Source organism: Gymnoscopelus braueri (genome assembly GCF_963280865.1).
Source record: "Gymnoscopelus braueri genome assembly, chromosome: 10".
In the NCBI taxonomy this organism is placed as follows: Eukaryota; Metazoa; Chordata; class Actinopteri; order Myctophiformes; family Myctophidae; genus Gymnoscopelus; species Gymnoscopelus braueri.
The window spans coordinates 20216053-20229631 of record NC_137611.1 but is presented as its reverse complement, the minus strand read 5'-3'; the positions used below and the strand labels follow the sequence as shown (position 1 = coordinate 20229631).

The following is a 13579-nucleotide window of genomic DNA, read 5'->3' as shown; positions in this document are numbered from 1 at the left end:
CACACTCTCTCTCTCATCCGGATACACAACACATGATACATCCAGGTGTACAGTAAATGGGGCCTTTGATATAAGAAACAGAGAACATGAATAAGTCTCAGTAGTACATCTGGTGCTCTGCCTCTGTGCAGAGCGCTGTGGTGGGGACTGTCCCCACTCCATCTGTATGCGTTCTAACACAGAACATAAGCTTGTAATCACGGGCTGCCCCGCGGGATCATTTTCTAAAACATGCTTAGCGGGATTTTCCGCTTTGTTCCCTGTTCCTCTCTCTGTTCTGCGACACTCTGAGCAAAGAGTGTTTTGGGTCTTGCATGTAGAACAGGCTACACTCATCAGCGAGTCTTTCATGGAAAGACTGCCTCACTCCAATCCAACCCTGTAAGCTGCGTTTCATTAGTAGGCATCCACGCAACATGGAAACTGGATGGTTTCGCTCGATGAAGGCAATAAAATAATATTTAGACTGCGGCAAGAGGAAGGTGCAGCGCACATCTTTTGACAAGACACACAGACACGGTTCTGTCTTTAAGATTGTTTATTTCAGTTTGAAACAATACAAGTCCACGTTATGATAGGTCATAACACTATGTCAGTGAACGTTAAGGCAAATAGAATCTTCTGGTAATGTGATTTAAATGGATTTGGGGGGGGGGGGGGGGGGGAGAAAACGTGACGAAACAAAAAAAGCATGAACAGAGAAATGCAAAACAAATCAACAGCATTTTTACAGACAGAAGAATTCAAACAGAATGCAACACAGTATCTCGCAGATAAAATGCTCCCTTTGTCAATAAGTGGGAACAGGGTATTGAGCTTTTTAAACTTTTGTAATAATAAAATGTATGTCATTGGGATATATTGACATTATGTTATAGTATGTGGAAATATCTGCATGTTTAACATGACATGGTATGGACCACGGCACCACAGAAATGCAGAGAGCAAGTAACTAAAAAGGCATGAGTAAAGATTATAGGACCGTTTGCCTACTTTACCACAACAAACTGATGGACCGACCATGCCAATCAACTGCTTTCTTGCCAGAGAGATTGTTGGGCAAGGAAAACAGAGAGATCCTATGAGGAAAACCCATAACATAAGAAAAAAAACACAATTTTATTACAAAAGTTGCTGTATTGTAAACCTCACACTTGAGAATGAAACAAAAAAAATGAAAAGAAGTATGGTTGGTAACAATACTACATGACAGCAGTGTGCAAAAGCATCTTTCTATTGCATGTGTCCTAGTGATAAGGCAATAACATAATATACAGCGGCTGCACACTTAACCACTTTCACAAGTTTCTGAGATTCTTTGAAAATACTGAAAATGGCAGCTCTATAAGCTCACATCACTTTGTGATTTGAAACGTTGTGAGCTTAGATCAGCTATTTTCACTATTTGTTATACAACAAAGTATATAGGGCTTAAGTGGTTAAGAGGCAGGGGTTACACACACACACACACACACACACACACACACACACACACACACACACACACACACACACACACATAAATGACAAAGAAAAGAAGAGAGCCATAAATCGGGTTAACATAAACTGGAATAGAATACAATTGAACAGTAACTGGGGACTGCAGATGGCCCCACAGACCCGTGATGGGAGTCTCGTGAAATGTTTTCTTTGGGAGCATTCACAGTGTCTAGAGCATTACGGGAGTGTGGACCAGGGGTGCTATGAATTTTCAGAAGAAGTTTCTGAGACTCGTCAAGCACCCCCATTTCTTCCCCTCTCCCTCGGTCCAAGTGACACGGTAAGGCATGAAGACCTATTTCGTCGGTAGAACGTTTTCACGTGCAACTTTTCCACAATAAAGTCTTTGGACGTCACATGCAGACATTTGTCAAAAATCATAAGGTCTAGATTTGTTTTTGTTTTCAAGGGGGAGTGTTAAATACGGTAGTTTTTTATGTGAAGCACTTTGAATTGCCTTGCCTTTGAGTTACAAATGGATAATTTAACACATTGGATTTGACTTATTCATCACATTAGATTAGAGCGGGTATGTATTTGTAACCTACAAATTGCTTTTGTTAAAGCCACTTTAACACAACCAAACAGAACCAAAATGTGACCAACCAAAACCAAAAGTCAGTTACTTCCATGATAAAGTTTACTGTACTTGCATGACATATTCTTGGCATGATTAAATTAAATTAAAACATACTTCCTCTTTGATTGACTATTTCAAGTGTGTGATCTCTCTCTCGGTGACACTTGAAAGAGGAAGTAACAAGCTATGGACAAGTGAAAGAAATTGATGGTTGAACTGGAAGTGTGCAAACAGCAAAGTCTCTTTGACCGGTCCTCCAACAGAACTCCAACCAGCACTCATCTGCCCTTCTTTCGCTTCTGTCCTCTGTTTCCGGTCCGTAGTCGTTTTGAATTGGGGTTCGTTGTCCTTTGGTCCCCCCCATTTAGGGTATGGAGCAGTACCCACCACAGGCCCTGCCAGCATGATGCTCCTGGCTCTCCAGTCGGACCCCCTGGCCCTGGGTGTCGCTCTCCCAAAGCCCTGGGGTCTGGAGAATCTTCTCCACGAGTTCCTCAAAGGCACATTGGACCCCATCCTTGGTCTTAGCGCTGGCCTCTATTTGAAAGGAAAAAGATCAGGATGGCAAGAACCGTCAAGACTTGACACCTCTCCAAAGTGCACGCTAACGCACTGAAGTCCAGTGTACCGTGACCGGAGGCAAACATAGAATATAATCCTTTATTTTTTTGCTGACTGCTTTCACGTTATAATACTTGTGATAGTAAATTCATAGGACAGATATGTGTCACCGAGCATGGCCTAGCAGCATGAAACGACTTCATCTGGACCGCAAGAGACATCCCTGCACAAACAAGACATCTACATAACGGCTAAAAATCCATGACATCTTCTTGAACGGCATTTTTTTCTTCCTTTTTTTTCTTTCAAAAGCCCTTAATTTAGTCATTCTAAAATGGAAACTCCACACAAAATGTTAACCTAATTTCCAGGAGAGGGACAGATCTGAGCAGGGAATCAGAAACACGTGTAGACATGGATTTGATAGATGAAAGACCGCTAGATTTTAATCATAATGCATTTCTTATGGAGGGGGCTGAGTCTCTCAGTGCGGCGCTGACAGTGGAGACTCGGAAATGCCAGGGCAGTATAAACAAGATGACCACGGCCCAACTGAAGGCGGGGCTCCATGACGGGTGCCTTGATTTTCCTTTCCAACCTACGCACTAACTCTGAATTTAATCATTCATTCATACTTCATTCATAACATGGCAGCACGGATGTGGAGTGTTATGCGAGAGATTACAGGATAAAAATCGATGGCATTTGGTATTACTGAGACATAACACGTACCAATAAAAAGCATGGAGTGTTTCCTGGCGAATTTCAGGCCCTCGTTTCTGTCCACTTCACGGCTGTCCTGAAACCAAACAAGATGGACAATTTGAGTCCCTCTAATCCCATCTGTTTTATTCATACACCGCATGGGCACACCAAGTTCCCATTGAAATTCTGATGGTGAAAAATGCATTTGACATAAAACGTATGTGAGCCAAAACAGAGCACAAATGTTCCAATGCTACCGAGTATATCCACGAAAAGCACAAAGGTGGTGAGACTAGGCGCTCTGTGGCATCTCATCCCGGCACATTTTGGCTTTGGTTTGTTTTGCTTTTTTGTGGAATCAGTAAATGTGTGAGGGAAGCGTGGTCTCCCAGACGAAATGGAATAATAGCCTCAAGATTGTCAGCTATAAATAACTAGAGCCAGACCAATATATGGGTTTGGACAATATATCGACCATCATGTCAATTTTCTGATGACATCTGTATCTGCGATTATACAGTCGATGTGTCCCGATCAGTTTTTACCACTTTCAACCTGGCATCCCTATTTTGGGCATGTCATTATAAGAGAAGATTTTCAAGTTTTCAAAAATAGCTGATCTACAAGCTGGTAGTTCAGTTATTTTTTAATAAGCTTGAATAAGTGGTTAAATAAAAAGTTTTGCGTATTTAAGCTAAATGTTCTCAAATAGAAGCTTTAATCAAATCAAAGTTTTTCAAAGTGATTAGAAAATGTTGCACTTTTTGAATAAATATCGGTCGAAACATTGGTAATTGGTGGTCTAGGACTCTCCAAACTCTGGATAGGCATTGAACCCAAACATCTGGCATGTCGAGCTCTATCAAATAAAATAACTTCTTCACATCTGCTTAACTTTTACACATCAAAGTCATACAATTCGAATATAAAATTGCCACAAACCCACCTGATCAATTTTGTTCCCAACCAACATTTTGACAATGTCGTTTCGTGTGCTGTACGTCTCCAGTTCATTCAGCCAGTTTTCAAGTTTTGTGAAAGTGTCCCGTTTTGTGACGTCATATACTGTCAAGAGGAACAGGAAAAGAGAACAACAGATATTCATGTGTGCACCATATTATCTCTGCTATAGCCATATGAATTCAACTAGTGAGCAGGCAAAACAAGTAAATAAGTAAATGCAAGGTATCTAAAAAGAAAAAAGATACTAAATCAATAAGTGTTGTTAGTCACAGTTCATGTAAATATTTGATTATTTGATGAGAACAGAAACTATAATGCATGTTGTGGTGCTTTTGGTTTCAGAGAACTGTGTGGTATATTACGTAATGTCCTGAACAATTTACTGCAGGGCTCTGCTCTAACATGAATCCAACATACAACTGATGATAGTGCGGTCAAACAAGTCTATGAAGCCATCTATGAAAAGTATGAAAAAGTTTAACCCATTTAGACCTGAGGCCGCCTTCTAAATCCTGACCTAAGTTTTCTGACTATCAAATATAATATTCAAAAATTACAACAAATGTATGTTGCTATATACTGTACATAGCAACAACAACCCCAAAAGGGGTTCCCGTCCTGAAAGGTACAGTTACAAATAGCGGTTCCCGCCCAAAATGGGTTAATTTGCAACACAATTTTATACAATATGTAGTGGGGGTCCCTGCTTTGAACGTTGAACACCCCATGCTTTACTGCTCACCGAGTATGACTCCCTGTGCACCGCGGTAGTAGCTGGGTGTGAGCGTCCGGAATCGCTCCTGTCCAGCTGTGTCCTGTACACAAAACAAACGCACACTGTCACTGTCAATGCTATACATCACTGCTGGATGATCGGATAACACACCGACCACATAATGTCACTGTCCCTACCACAGCTCCATTCTGTCTGGATACGCGTTTTGTGTTCTTCCCAGGTATTTATTAAACACTTTCAACCTGGTGTCCCTATTTAGTCAGGGGATATTAAAAAAAAATCTTGGAATAAATTCCTTACCAAAAAAAATCTTCACCAATGTGTTTGTAAAAGTGTCTAGTAACACATCTCACAAAGACTGAAATGCAGTTTCCCTAGGAGAATTTGTGACAGTTCCTGAAAGTTGGGGTACCCACCATAACCTTATGCGGGGGGGGAAACAAATCAAAATTTAATTCCGTTTTAAGTAGCATGTGAGGGGTCAAACTAGGGTGTTTTTATGATTCTGAATCCATTGCAAGCATTTGTTTTGCACCAAAACCACTCCTTGGACTAAAAACGGCCATAGCCATCCTTTTCCAGGTATACTTTTTGTGTAAAAAGCCCATTGAGATTGGATCGTTTTTAGCCCAAGGAGTGGTTTTGGTGCAAAACAAATGCTTGCAATGGATTCAGAATCATAAAAACACCCTAGTTTGACCCCTCACATGCTACTTAAAACAGAATTAAATTTAGATTTTTTTCCCTGCATAAGGTTATGGTGGGTACCCCAACTTTCAGCAGCTGTCAAAAATTCCCCTATGGAAACTGCATTTCAGTCTTTGTGAGATGTGTTACTAGACACTTTTACAAACACATTGGTGAAGATTTTTTTTGGTAAGGAATTTATTCCAAGATTGGACATTTTTCTGCTAATATCCCCTGACTAATTGTAGGCTTGTCATTATAGGTGACATAATATAATAAATAAATAAATAAATAATTCCAAACAAATTCTAAATAATCAAAATATTAGATTTACAAGCTCACAACGCGTTGCATTATGATGGGTTGTGTGCTTGTAGATCGGCTATTTTCACTATTCGTTTGTACGACAAATTGTATAGGGTTTAAGTGGTTAATCTCTCAGATATAGTAATATGGCGTCCTGTTCATTCCTATTAACCCACATACATGTACATTAGTGTCTTTCCCTGGCTTCGCCTGGCACACATGAACCAGCTGAGTCTTATTCTTGTAGCGACATTCATGAATCCCAATAGACTATATAGATGTGTTAAACTTCTGCTCTGTGTCCTCAGTTTTAAAGTTTTAAAGCTATTTGTTTTACTATCATTACTAAATAAAGCAAACTTATACAATACATCAATGACTATTGACACCAAAAGAACTCAATGACAGCACCACTCATCACAAATGTCATGCCATTGCTTCATGGAAGGAAGCCTTTTTCTCCTCCTCCCAGCTTTGCACTTTGTGTTCGCTTACTATGCAATGGCGCCATCTCATGGAGAGACCTCGTAACTGAACATGTTTTTCTAGGTTTGTACTGTATGTGGAGATCATGCTCATGACAGGGCTGACAGACAGGGCTGAAGGCTCACCCATATGGCCAGCTTTGCTTTGTTCCCGTCGATGGCGATTGTCTTTACTTTGAAATCCACACCTGTGGTGTCACAGGTACAAGGAGACAGAGAGAGAGAGAGGGAGAAACAAGAGGCAGAGAGGAGATTATCGTAGACAAAAGGAGCAGCCATGTTCCTGTTAGTTTGTGTGTGCATCAGTGCATGTGTGTATGTGTGTGTGTGTGTGTATGTGTACGTGTATGTGTGAGTGTGTGTGCATGTGTGTATGTGTATGTGGGTGTGTGTGTTACCTATTGTCGCAGTCTGCTCTGGATCGAAAGTGTCTTCTGTGAACCTCAAAAGCAGACTGTCCAGGGATCAAATGTTGAAGGAGATGAGAGGGACGAATAACACAAATAGGTCAGCTGAAGCACTGTCAGTTTTATATAGTGTATATGTATTAAGGCTATAGTGTAGGCGCTATAGCTTTAATTGTGCTGACAATACATGAGCACAACAGTCTGAATTCAATAATGACTCAAGTTAACCCTGTACTTTACAGAAGAGACAACATGGAGACTGGTTAGAGTGCAACACATTCACAACAGCCTTAACTTAGCTGATCAACTAGCAGTGGTGGAAGAAGTACTACTCACGTATTAAGTAAAAGCAATACCACAATATAAAAATACTCTGTTACAAGTAAAAAATACCTCAAAATGTTACTTATAAGCACAGTACTTGAGTAAATGTACTTAATGACTTTACACCACTGTCAACTTAGTCATCTAACGTTAGCCAACTCTCTAGTCTAGTTCCTTGCTACCCATAAGTATTTAATAAGACCTGGTTACTAAACCGGTCTAGCAAGTTGGAGCAGTGGTGGAAGAAGTACTCACATATTTTACTTAAGCTAAAGTAGCAATACCACAATATAAAAACACTCTGTTCCAAGTAAAAGGCCTGTGTTCAAAATGTTACTTGAGTAAAAGTACAAAAGCATTGGCCTCAAAATATACTTATCAATCAAAAGTAAGAGTGCTAAAATGTTTGAAAATAGCAGATCTACAAGCAAATGGAGTAACAAGGGCTATGGGCTCGTCAGTATGTGAAATTACATAACACAACAAAATGTCAACATTGCCAACTGGGTTAACATTAGCCTGCTAGCTAACACTATATCAGCCACTAATACCAACCTGGACTTCCCGACTCCACTCTCGCCGATAATCAGCAGTTTCAGGGTTGTCAGCACGTCGTCGTCCATGTCGGTGTCGTGGGAGGTAGTTTGAGATGTTTATTGATCACCACCTTCTTCTCAGTGACAGATGTCTCTTTGGTTTTCACAGAGACAGTATGGGACAGACAGTAGAGCAGCAGTGTTGCCAGGTTTTGTGAGAGAGATAAGCAAACAGGTCTAGGGAAATAAGCCCAAAAGAAGCAACTATGTAGGCCACATGAGAACTTTAAACCTATTAACCTATTTTGCTCACGATGCGACGCGTTGTGAGCTTGTAGATCTATTTTCAAAAACGCTTGGAATAAAATGTGGAATATTTGGAATAATATTTGAAACATTCTAACAACACAAATGCTCCCTTGGGCACAAAACATTTTCATGAAAATATTTGAGAACCACTGGTCTAAATAGCGATAACAAAACATTGGAAGCAAGCCTAAATAAGCAAGTACACTTTAGAAACGAGCCCAAAAAACCGCAACCCGCAACTACCAATATTTAGAAGAAACTTCACAGAAAAAGAAGCCCAAAGTCTCTTATAATAAGCCAACATGGCAACACTGTCTACACTCTGCAGCTGCATGCAACTTCCGTTCGATATGCAGACTATGACGTCATGGCCCATGGGAAAACATGTTTTCATGTTTCATGTACAAACATGACACTGGCTGGGATCTATACATATTTATACTCCAAAAGTGTTATGAAATCATGTGTTTGAATGGCTGGATGATACTCAATAACGCTATCAATCTTAACATATACAATACATAACCTGTTTAACAGATAAAATCATTTTCCAACTGACTGATTGTTCATTGTGTATTTACTAGTTGGTCTAGTGAAATACAGTTGTTTCAAGCAGAATTGTATATGTTTCAGGATTTGTAGCCTATATGACATCTATTCACATCGTTATGTTTTATTATCTTTGTTGTGCTGTCCCCTGTATTGTCTTTTATATGGACCTATTAGAGTATGAAATAAAGATTGACTGTTCTTTTGTTAGTTGTCTAGTTTAGCCCAGGGCAGAAGTGGTCAAGTGGAGACTTTAAAGAGGATGTTTACCCTAGAAAATTATTGACCTTTTTATCCTTTATCTTTTAAAAACAAGACACAATGCTACAGCACAGCTCGCCTTTGTTCTGTAGCTTAGGAAGGGCAGACACAGAATACACTTGTTACCTCCAAATGAACCACTTGGGATTTGGAACTTGAGGTGCAGTAATCCAGTGAGTGAGTAGTATCTTATTGCAGTTAAATGGTGTCTTTGTTTGCTAGGGTCCTGCCTCCACCTGCCTTGTCCATCACCGAGAAGGCCTACCCTAATATTATGCAAATAACTTCGGTGCTAATGAAGGGGTTGTTTGTGTGCACATGGTTGCAGAATATTTATCACTGCTTGTTTGAAGCTCCCTGTTGTTTTTTAGACTGACATCTGAAGATAGGAAAGAGCTCTAGTGCCTGTGCTGCACCCATATTTTCAGCACTATAACCTAGATAGATTTTTGTGAGCAAAGTTGAAATTTAAAGACCATGGCGAAATGTTACACGGATTGCATAGTGAGACCCCTACGCATCTGTTTTGAAATGATAGGCCATTTCATTGGATGTCATCCATGGTGGTTCTTTATTGCTCCTCTTGTCCTCCCCGCTGGGCTGGGGAGTGGGTTTTACTTTTTAAAGGACAGGATGTCCAATGACATCGAGGGGCAGTTCACCCCTATTCATGGACAGGCCAAGATGGAGAGACAATACATCCAAGAAACATTTCCAGAAGATGATTCCATGATGTTTTCCAGCTTGAGGCTGAGCACGGACGGCACGCATGCCTCTTTTATTGCCACAAATGACAGGGACATTCTGACAGTGGAGTCACTTCAGGAGATCATAGATCTGGACCTCAAAGTTAGGAGTGTGGTAGCGCAGCTTGAGAATGAAACTGTTGGATATGTGGATGTTTGTGCGACTGTGACTGGAAGCTGCTTTTCCAGTGATATTCTACGTGTCATTAACTACAATGCAAGCCATATAGACAGTGTTAATTTGACGTTTCCATGGCATTACTCAGATTTTGAGAGGATTCCCTTGCATATCAGCCTGGGAAGTGTGACACTTGACAACAACTCAGTCATTCAAAGCGCTAAAGCCATACAAATCCGCTACTACTTACGCGAGGGCAGCAACATAAAAACAGATATTTGGCTGCAAGCTGTTATGAATCTCATCTCAAATGAGTCAACAAGTTCCATAGAGGTGAGATGAAACATAATGCATTAACAAATCGGATATGAATTGTGCTTGTGAACATGCAGTGTATATGCTGAATGTTTTGTCATCTCCCTAGGTGTCATACTCTACCTCCATGTCCTTGCAGTGGGAATTTGAGAAATCTCCAGCCTCTATCGTCAAACTGTTCTCCATCACATATGCCACTGCCATCACATTTTCAATCATATCATGCTGGAGGTTGGCAAAGTATTGTGTCTACTCTTAACTACCAGGGCCATCTTGTAATGTCTGGAATGATAATATATGATTGATTATATGTTTGTTTTGTATTGAACATTGTATTCTTTAAACCCTTTAGGTTGGACAACGTGAGGAGTAAGGTATGGGTGGCGTCTGTTGGAGTGCTCTCTGCAGGTCTGGCAGTACTGACCAGTTTTGGGGTTTTGCTGTTGCTGGATCAGCCTTTCGTCATGACTGTTGCCTCCTCACCTTTCATGATACTAGGTACGTTCCAGCTGAATTAACCATGTCACTTGGTAGGGAAATATGCAAAATTTAAAACCGATATAATAATAATGGAAATTGTTGGTTTGAGAAAAGGAAATCCTCCCTCTTCTTGTTCATTTACATCTTGTCAGAAACTATAGTCTCAACATTAGTTTGATCTTATATTCAGGCATTCAGTGAGCAAATTCTGGCGTACAAACATATTTGCCCCTAAACTAATCTAGAAAGTATTTTAATGCAAAAGTAAGACAAGGGGTCTGTAAAATACCCATGGACATTAAGTATAGCGTGTCAAACATTGGGTTTAAGTCCATGTTCTTTGCCACTAACTGATTTTTATCAATCTCTTCAACTTTTGTCATTTCATGCTCAAGGCATTGGAATCGATGACATGTTCATCATGCTATCCTGCTGGCAGCGGACCCATGTACTGGACAGTGTTGCCGACCGCCTGGCCGAAACCTACAGAGAAGCTGCTGTCTCAATCTCCATCACCAGCCTGACCGACGCACTGGCTCTCTTCCTTGGCTACAGATCTCCCTTTGGCTCCGTCCGGTCCTTCTGTCTCTACGCTGGCGTATCGGTCACGGTCTGCTACGTCTATAACATCACTTTCCTGGGCGCCTTTGTGGCTCTGAACGGCCGGAGGGAAGCGGAGAACAGACACTGGCTCACGTGTGCCAAGATCCCAGAGGACCTTCCACCAGGGAGATCCAAGGCATTTGGTTTGTGCTGCGTTGGAGGGACCTATGACCGAACCACTGAAAAAGAGGAAAATCCACTGTTGAGTCGATTCTTCGAGAAGGTCTATGGGCCATTTCTCACAAAGAAATGGGTCAAAGTGTGTGTACTTGTTGTATATGCTGGGTATCTGGCTGTCAGCATCTATGGGTGTTCTGTCATGAAGGAAGGTCTTGACGTTAGGAACCTAGTGCTGGATGATTCCTATATTATCAAATATTACAACGACCAAAGCCAGCATTTCTCTGAATATAGCTACAATGCGATGGTGGCTGTGAAGCAGCCACTCTCATACTGGACTATGAGTGGGCGGCAGAGCCTTTGGTCGTGCATTGTGGATTTTGAAAACTTGAATTATGTCAACGGCACATTCGCTTGGTTCCATTCCTTTCAACGGTACGCCAATGCCACTGATCTCAACATAAGCTCTGAACAGGCGTTCAAAAACCACCTGCCTCGTTTCCTCGAGCTCAACCCCATGTTCAGGCAAGACATCAACCTCAGTGCAGAAAATGACATACAGGCCTCTCGCTTTTTCATTCAGACGCTCCACAAAACCACCATGAAGGACATGTTGGTTGGCCTCAGGGAAACGGCGAGACAATGTCCCATTGAGCTACTAGTCTACCACCCCGCGTTTATCTACTTTGACCAATACACCATCATTGTGGACAACACCATTCAAACAATCCTGGTGGCTGCTATAGTGATGCTATGCGTCTCACTAATCCTGATTCCCAATCCTCTGTGTTCCCTGTGGGTAGCCTTTGCCATGTCTTCAGTCATCGTCGGTGTGGCGGGATTCATGGCTCTGTGGAATGTTAGCCTCGACTCCATTTCCATGATCAACCTGGTCATGTGTATTGGTTTCTCTGTGGATTTCTCAGCCCACATCTCCTACGCGTTTGTCTGCAGTTCCAAGAGCAATGTGAATGAGAGGTCTACGGAAGCAATGGCCCACTTGGGCTACCCAATAGTGCAGGGGGCAGTGTCTACCATTTTAGGGGTAGTGGCGCTCTCTGTGTCTGGGAGTTATATCTTTAGGACGTTCTTCAAAATCATGTTTTTGGTGATTCTATTCGGCGTGTTCCATGGCCTTGTGTTTATTCCAGTGTTTCTGACATTGTTTGGGGCGTGTGGGAATGGTTGAATGGTTATAGATTGTGGATTTAAGTTCATTATGGTCAGGTGTCATCACTGCTGGGATTTTGTTGTTGTTCACCACTTTAGCCCTATATGCTTCATCGTACGACAAACAGCGTGAATTGCCGATATACTGTAAAAGTTAGCCGATTAACAAGCTCACACATCATGATGCATTGTGAGCTTATTCGGCTATTTTTTGGCATTTATGAACATTTTGAAAACTTTTTTTTTTAATACTTGCCTATGACACAAACCCAAAAAAGGATGCCAGGTTGAAAATGGTAAAATACAGTTGATAATATCCTGAAACTAAAGTCATACTGTGTAAGTTTTTCAATTAAAGTTATTTTTCATATAACCTTGTACTGGTATTTAACAATAACAATTCCACATGTGTTTTTTCTTTTTACAATTTCTCTAAACAATATTTAAGTCATGAGTGTCTGCCCCGGCACTCTGGACTATTACCTGGCTAAATCATTTTCATTTCTGCATTGGTAATAAAAGAAATATCACACAGCGGTCTTGTAACAAATTCAACAGCTATGGTGATTGCAACGCGCCATATCTTGGGAAAACAATATTTGGAAATAGAGACAAGACCAAAAATAATACACAAACATTAACAAAGCACAAACAACTTAAAATGTAAAGGATATTTTACTTTTAATTCAATCCATCCTTTCATTCAACATTGCCATCACATTATTGAGAGACCTGGTCAATCAATACCAGAGTGCCATTCAGCTTAAAAGCATCTCTATACATCTATATACAATGTCTTCTATTACATTCCAATCATATGTACAACTAAACATAGGTAAGAGCCCAATAAACCAAAGATTGAAGTAGGTTACCGCTGTGAATAAAAATGGTTGCAGAAAACACTACATTGAATAAATAACTTATTTTGGGTATAAGCCATTTATAGACTAGACTAAACTTCAAAGAAACCCGTCTTCTAAAAGATTACGTTACCACTTATAAACATCACACTGCTATTCACTATTCACTTGCAACAGCATTTGACATTTTTCAACAGAGCGATGCAATTGCTAAGTTTTACCTGCACAGGGCTTTGAAAATCAAAACGCACAGATAAG

The 13579-nt window shown here is 40.7% G+C and overlaps 2 protein-coding genes across 2 annotated transcripts; one reads left to right on the top strand and one right to left on the bottom strand.

Annotated features, from left to right (window-relative positions):
• Positions 1-526: 526 nt before the first annotated feature.
• Positions 527-7990, bottom strand: rab18b (RAB18B, member RAS oncogene family). Its single transcript, XM_080440091.1, has 7 exons — positions 7810-7990; positions 6922-6977; positions 6650-6711; positions 5052-5124; positions 4293-4411; positions 3374-3440; positions 527-2617 (listed from the first exon to the last, which is right to left on the bottom strand). The coding sequence occupies exons 1-7, from the start codon at positions 7875-7877 to the stop codon at positions 2445-2447; spliced, it is 618 nt and encodes a 205-aa protein (XP_080296217.1). The 5' UTR covers positions 7878-7990; the 3' UTR covers positions 527-2444.
• Positions 7991-9542: 1552 nt separating this feature from the next.
• LOC308093434 (patched domain-containing protein 3-like) lies at positions 9543-12480 on the top strand (the record flags this gene model as incomplete). The annotated part of the gene is made up of 4 exons (XM_080439769.1): positions 9543-9770; positions 10198-10319; positions 10441-10586; positions 10964-12480. The coding sequence occupies 4 exons, from the start codon at positions 9543-9545 to the stop codon at positions 12478-12480; spliced, it is 2013 nt and encodes a 670-aa protein (XP_080295895.1).
• Between the last annotated feature and the right edge of the window lie 1099 nt (positions 12481-13579).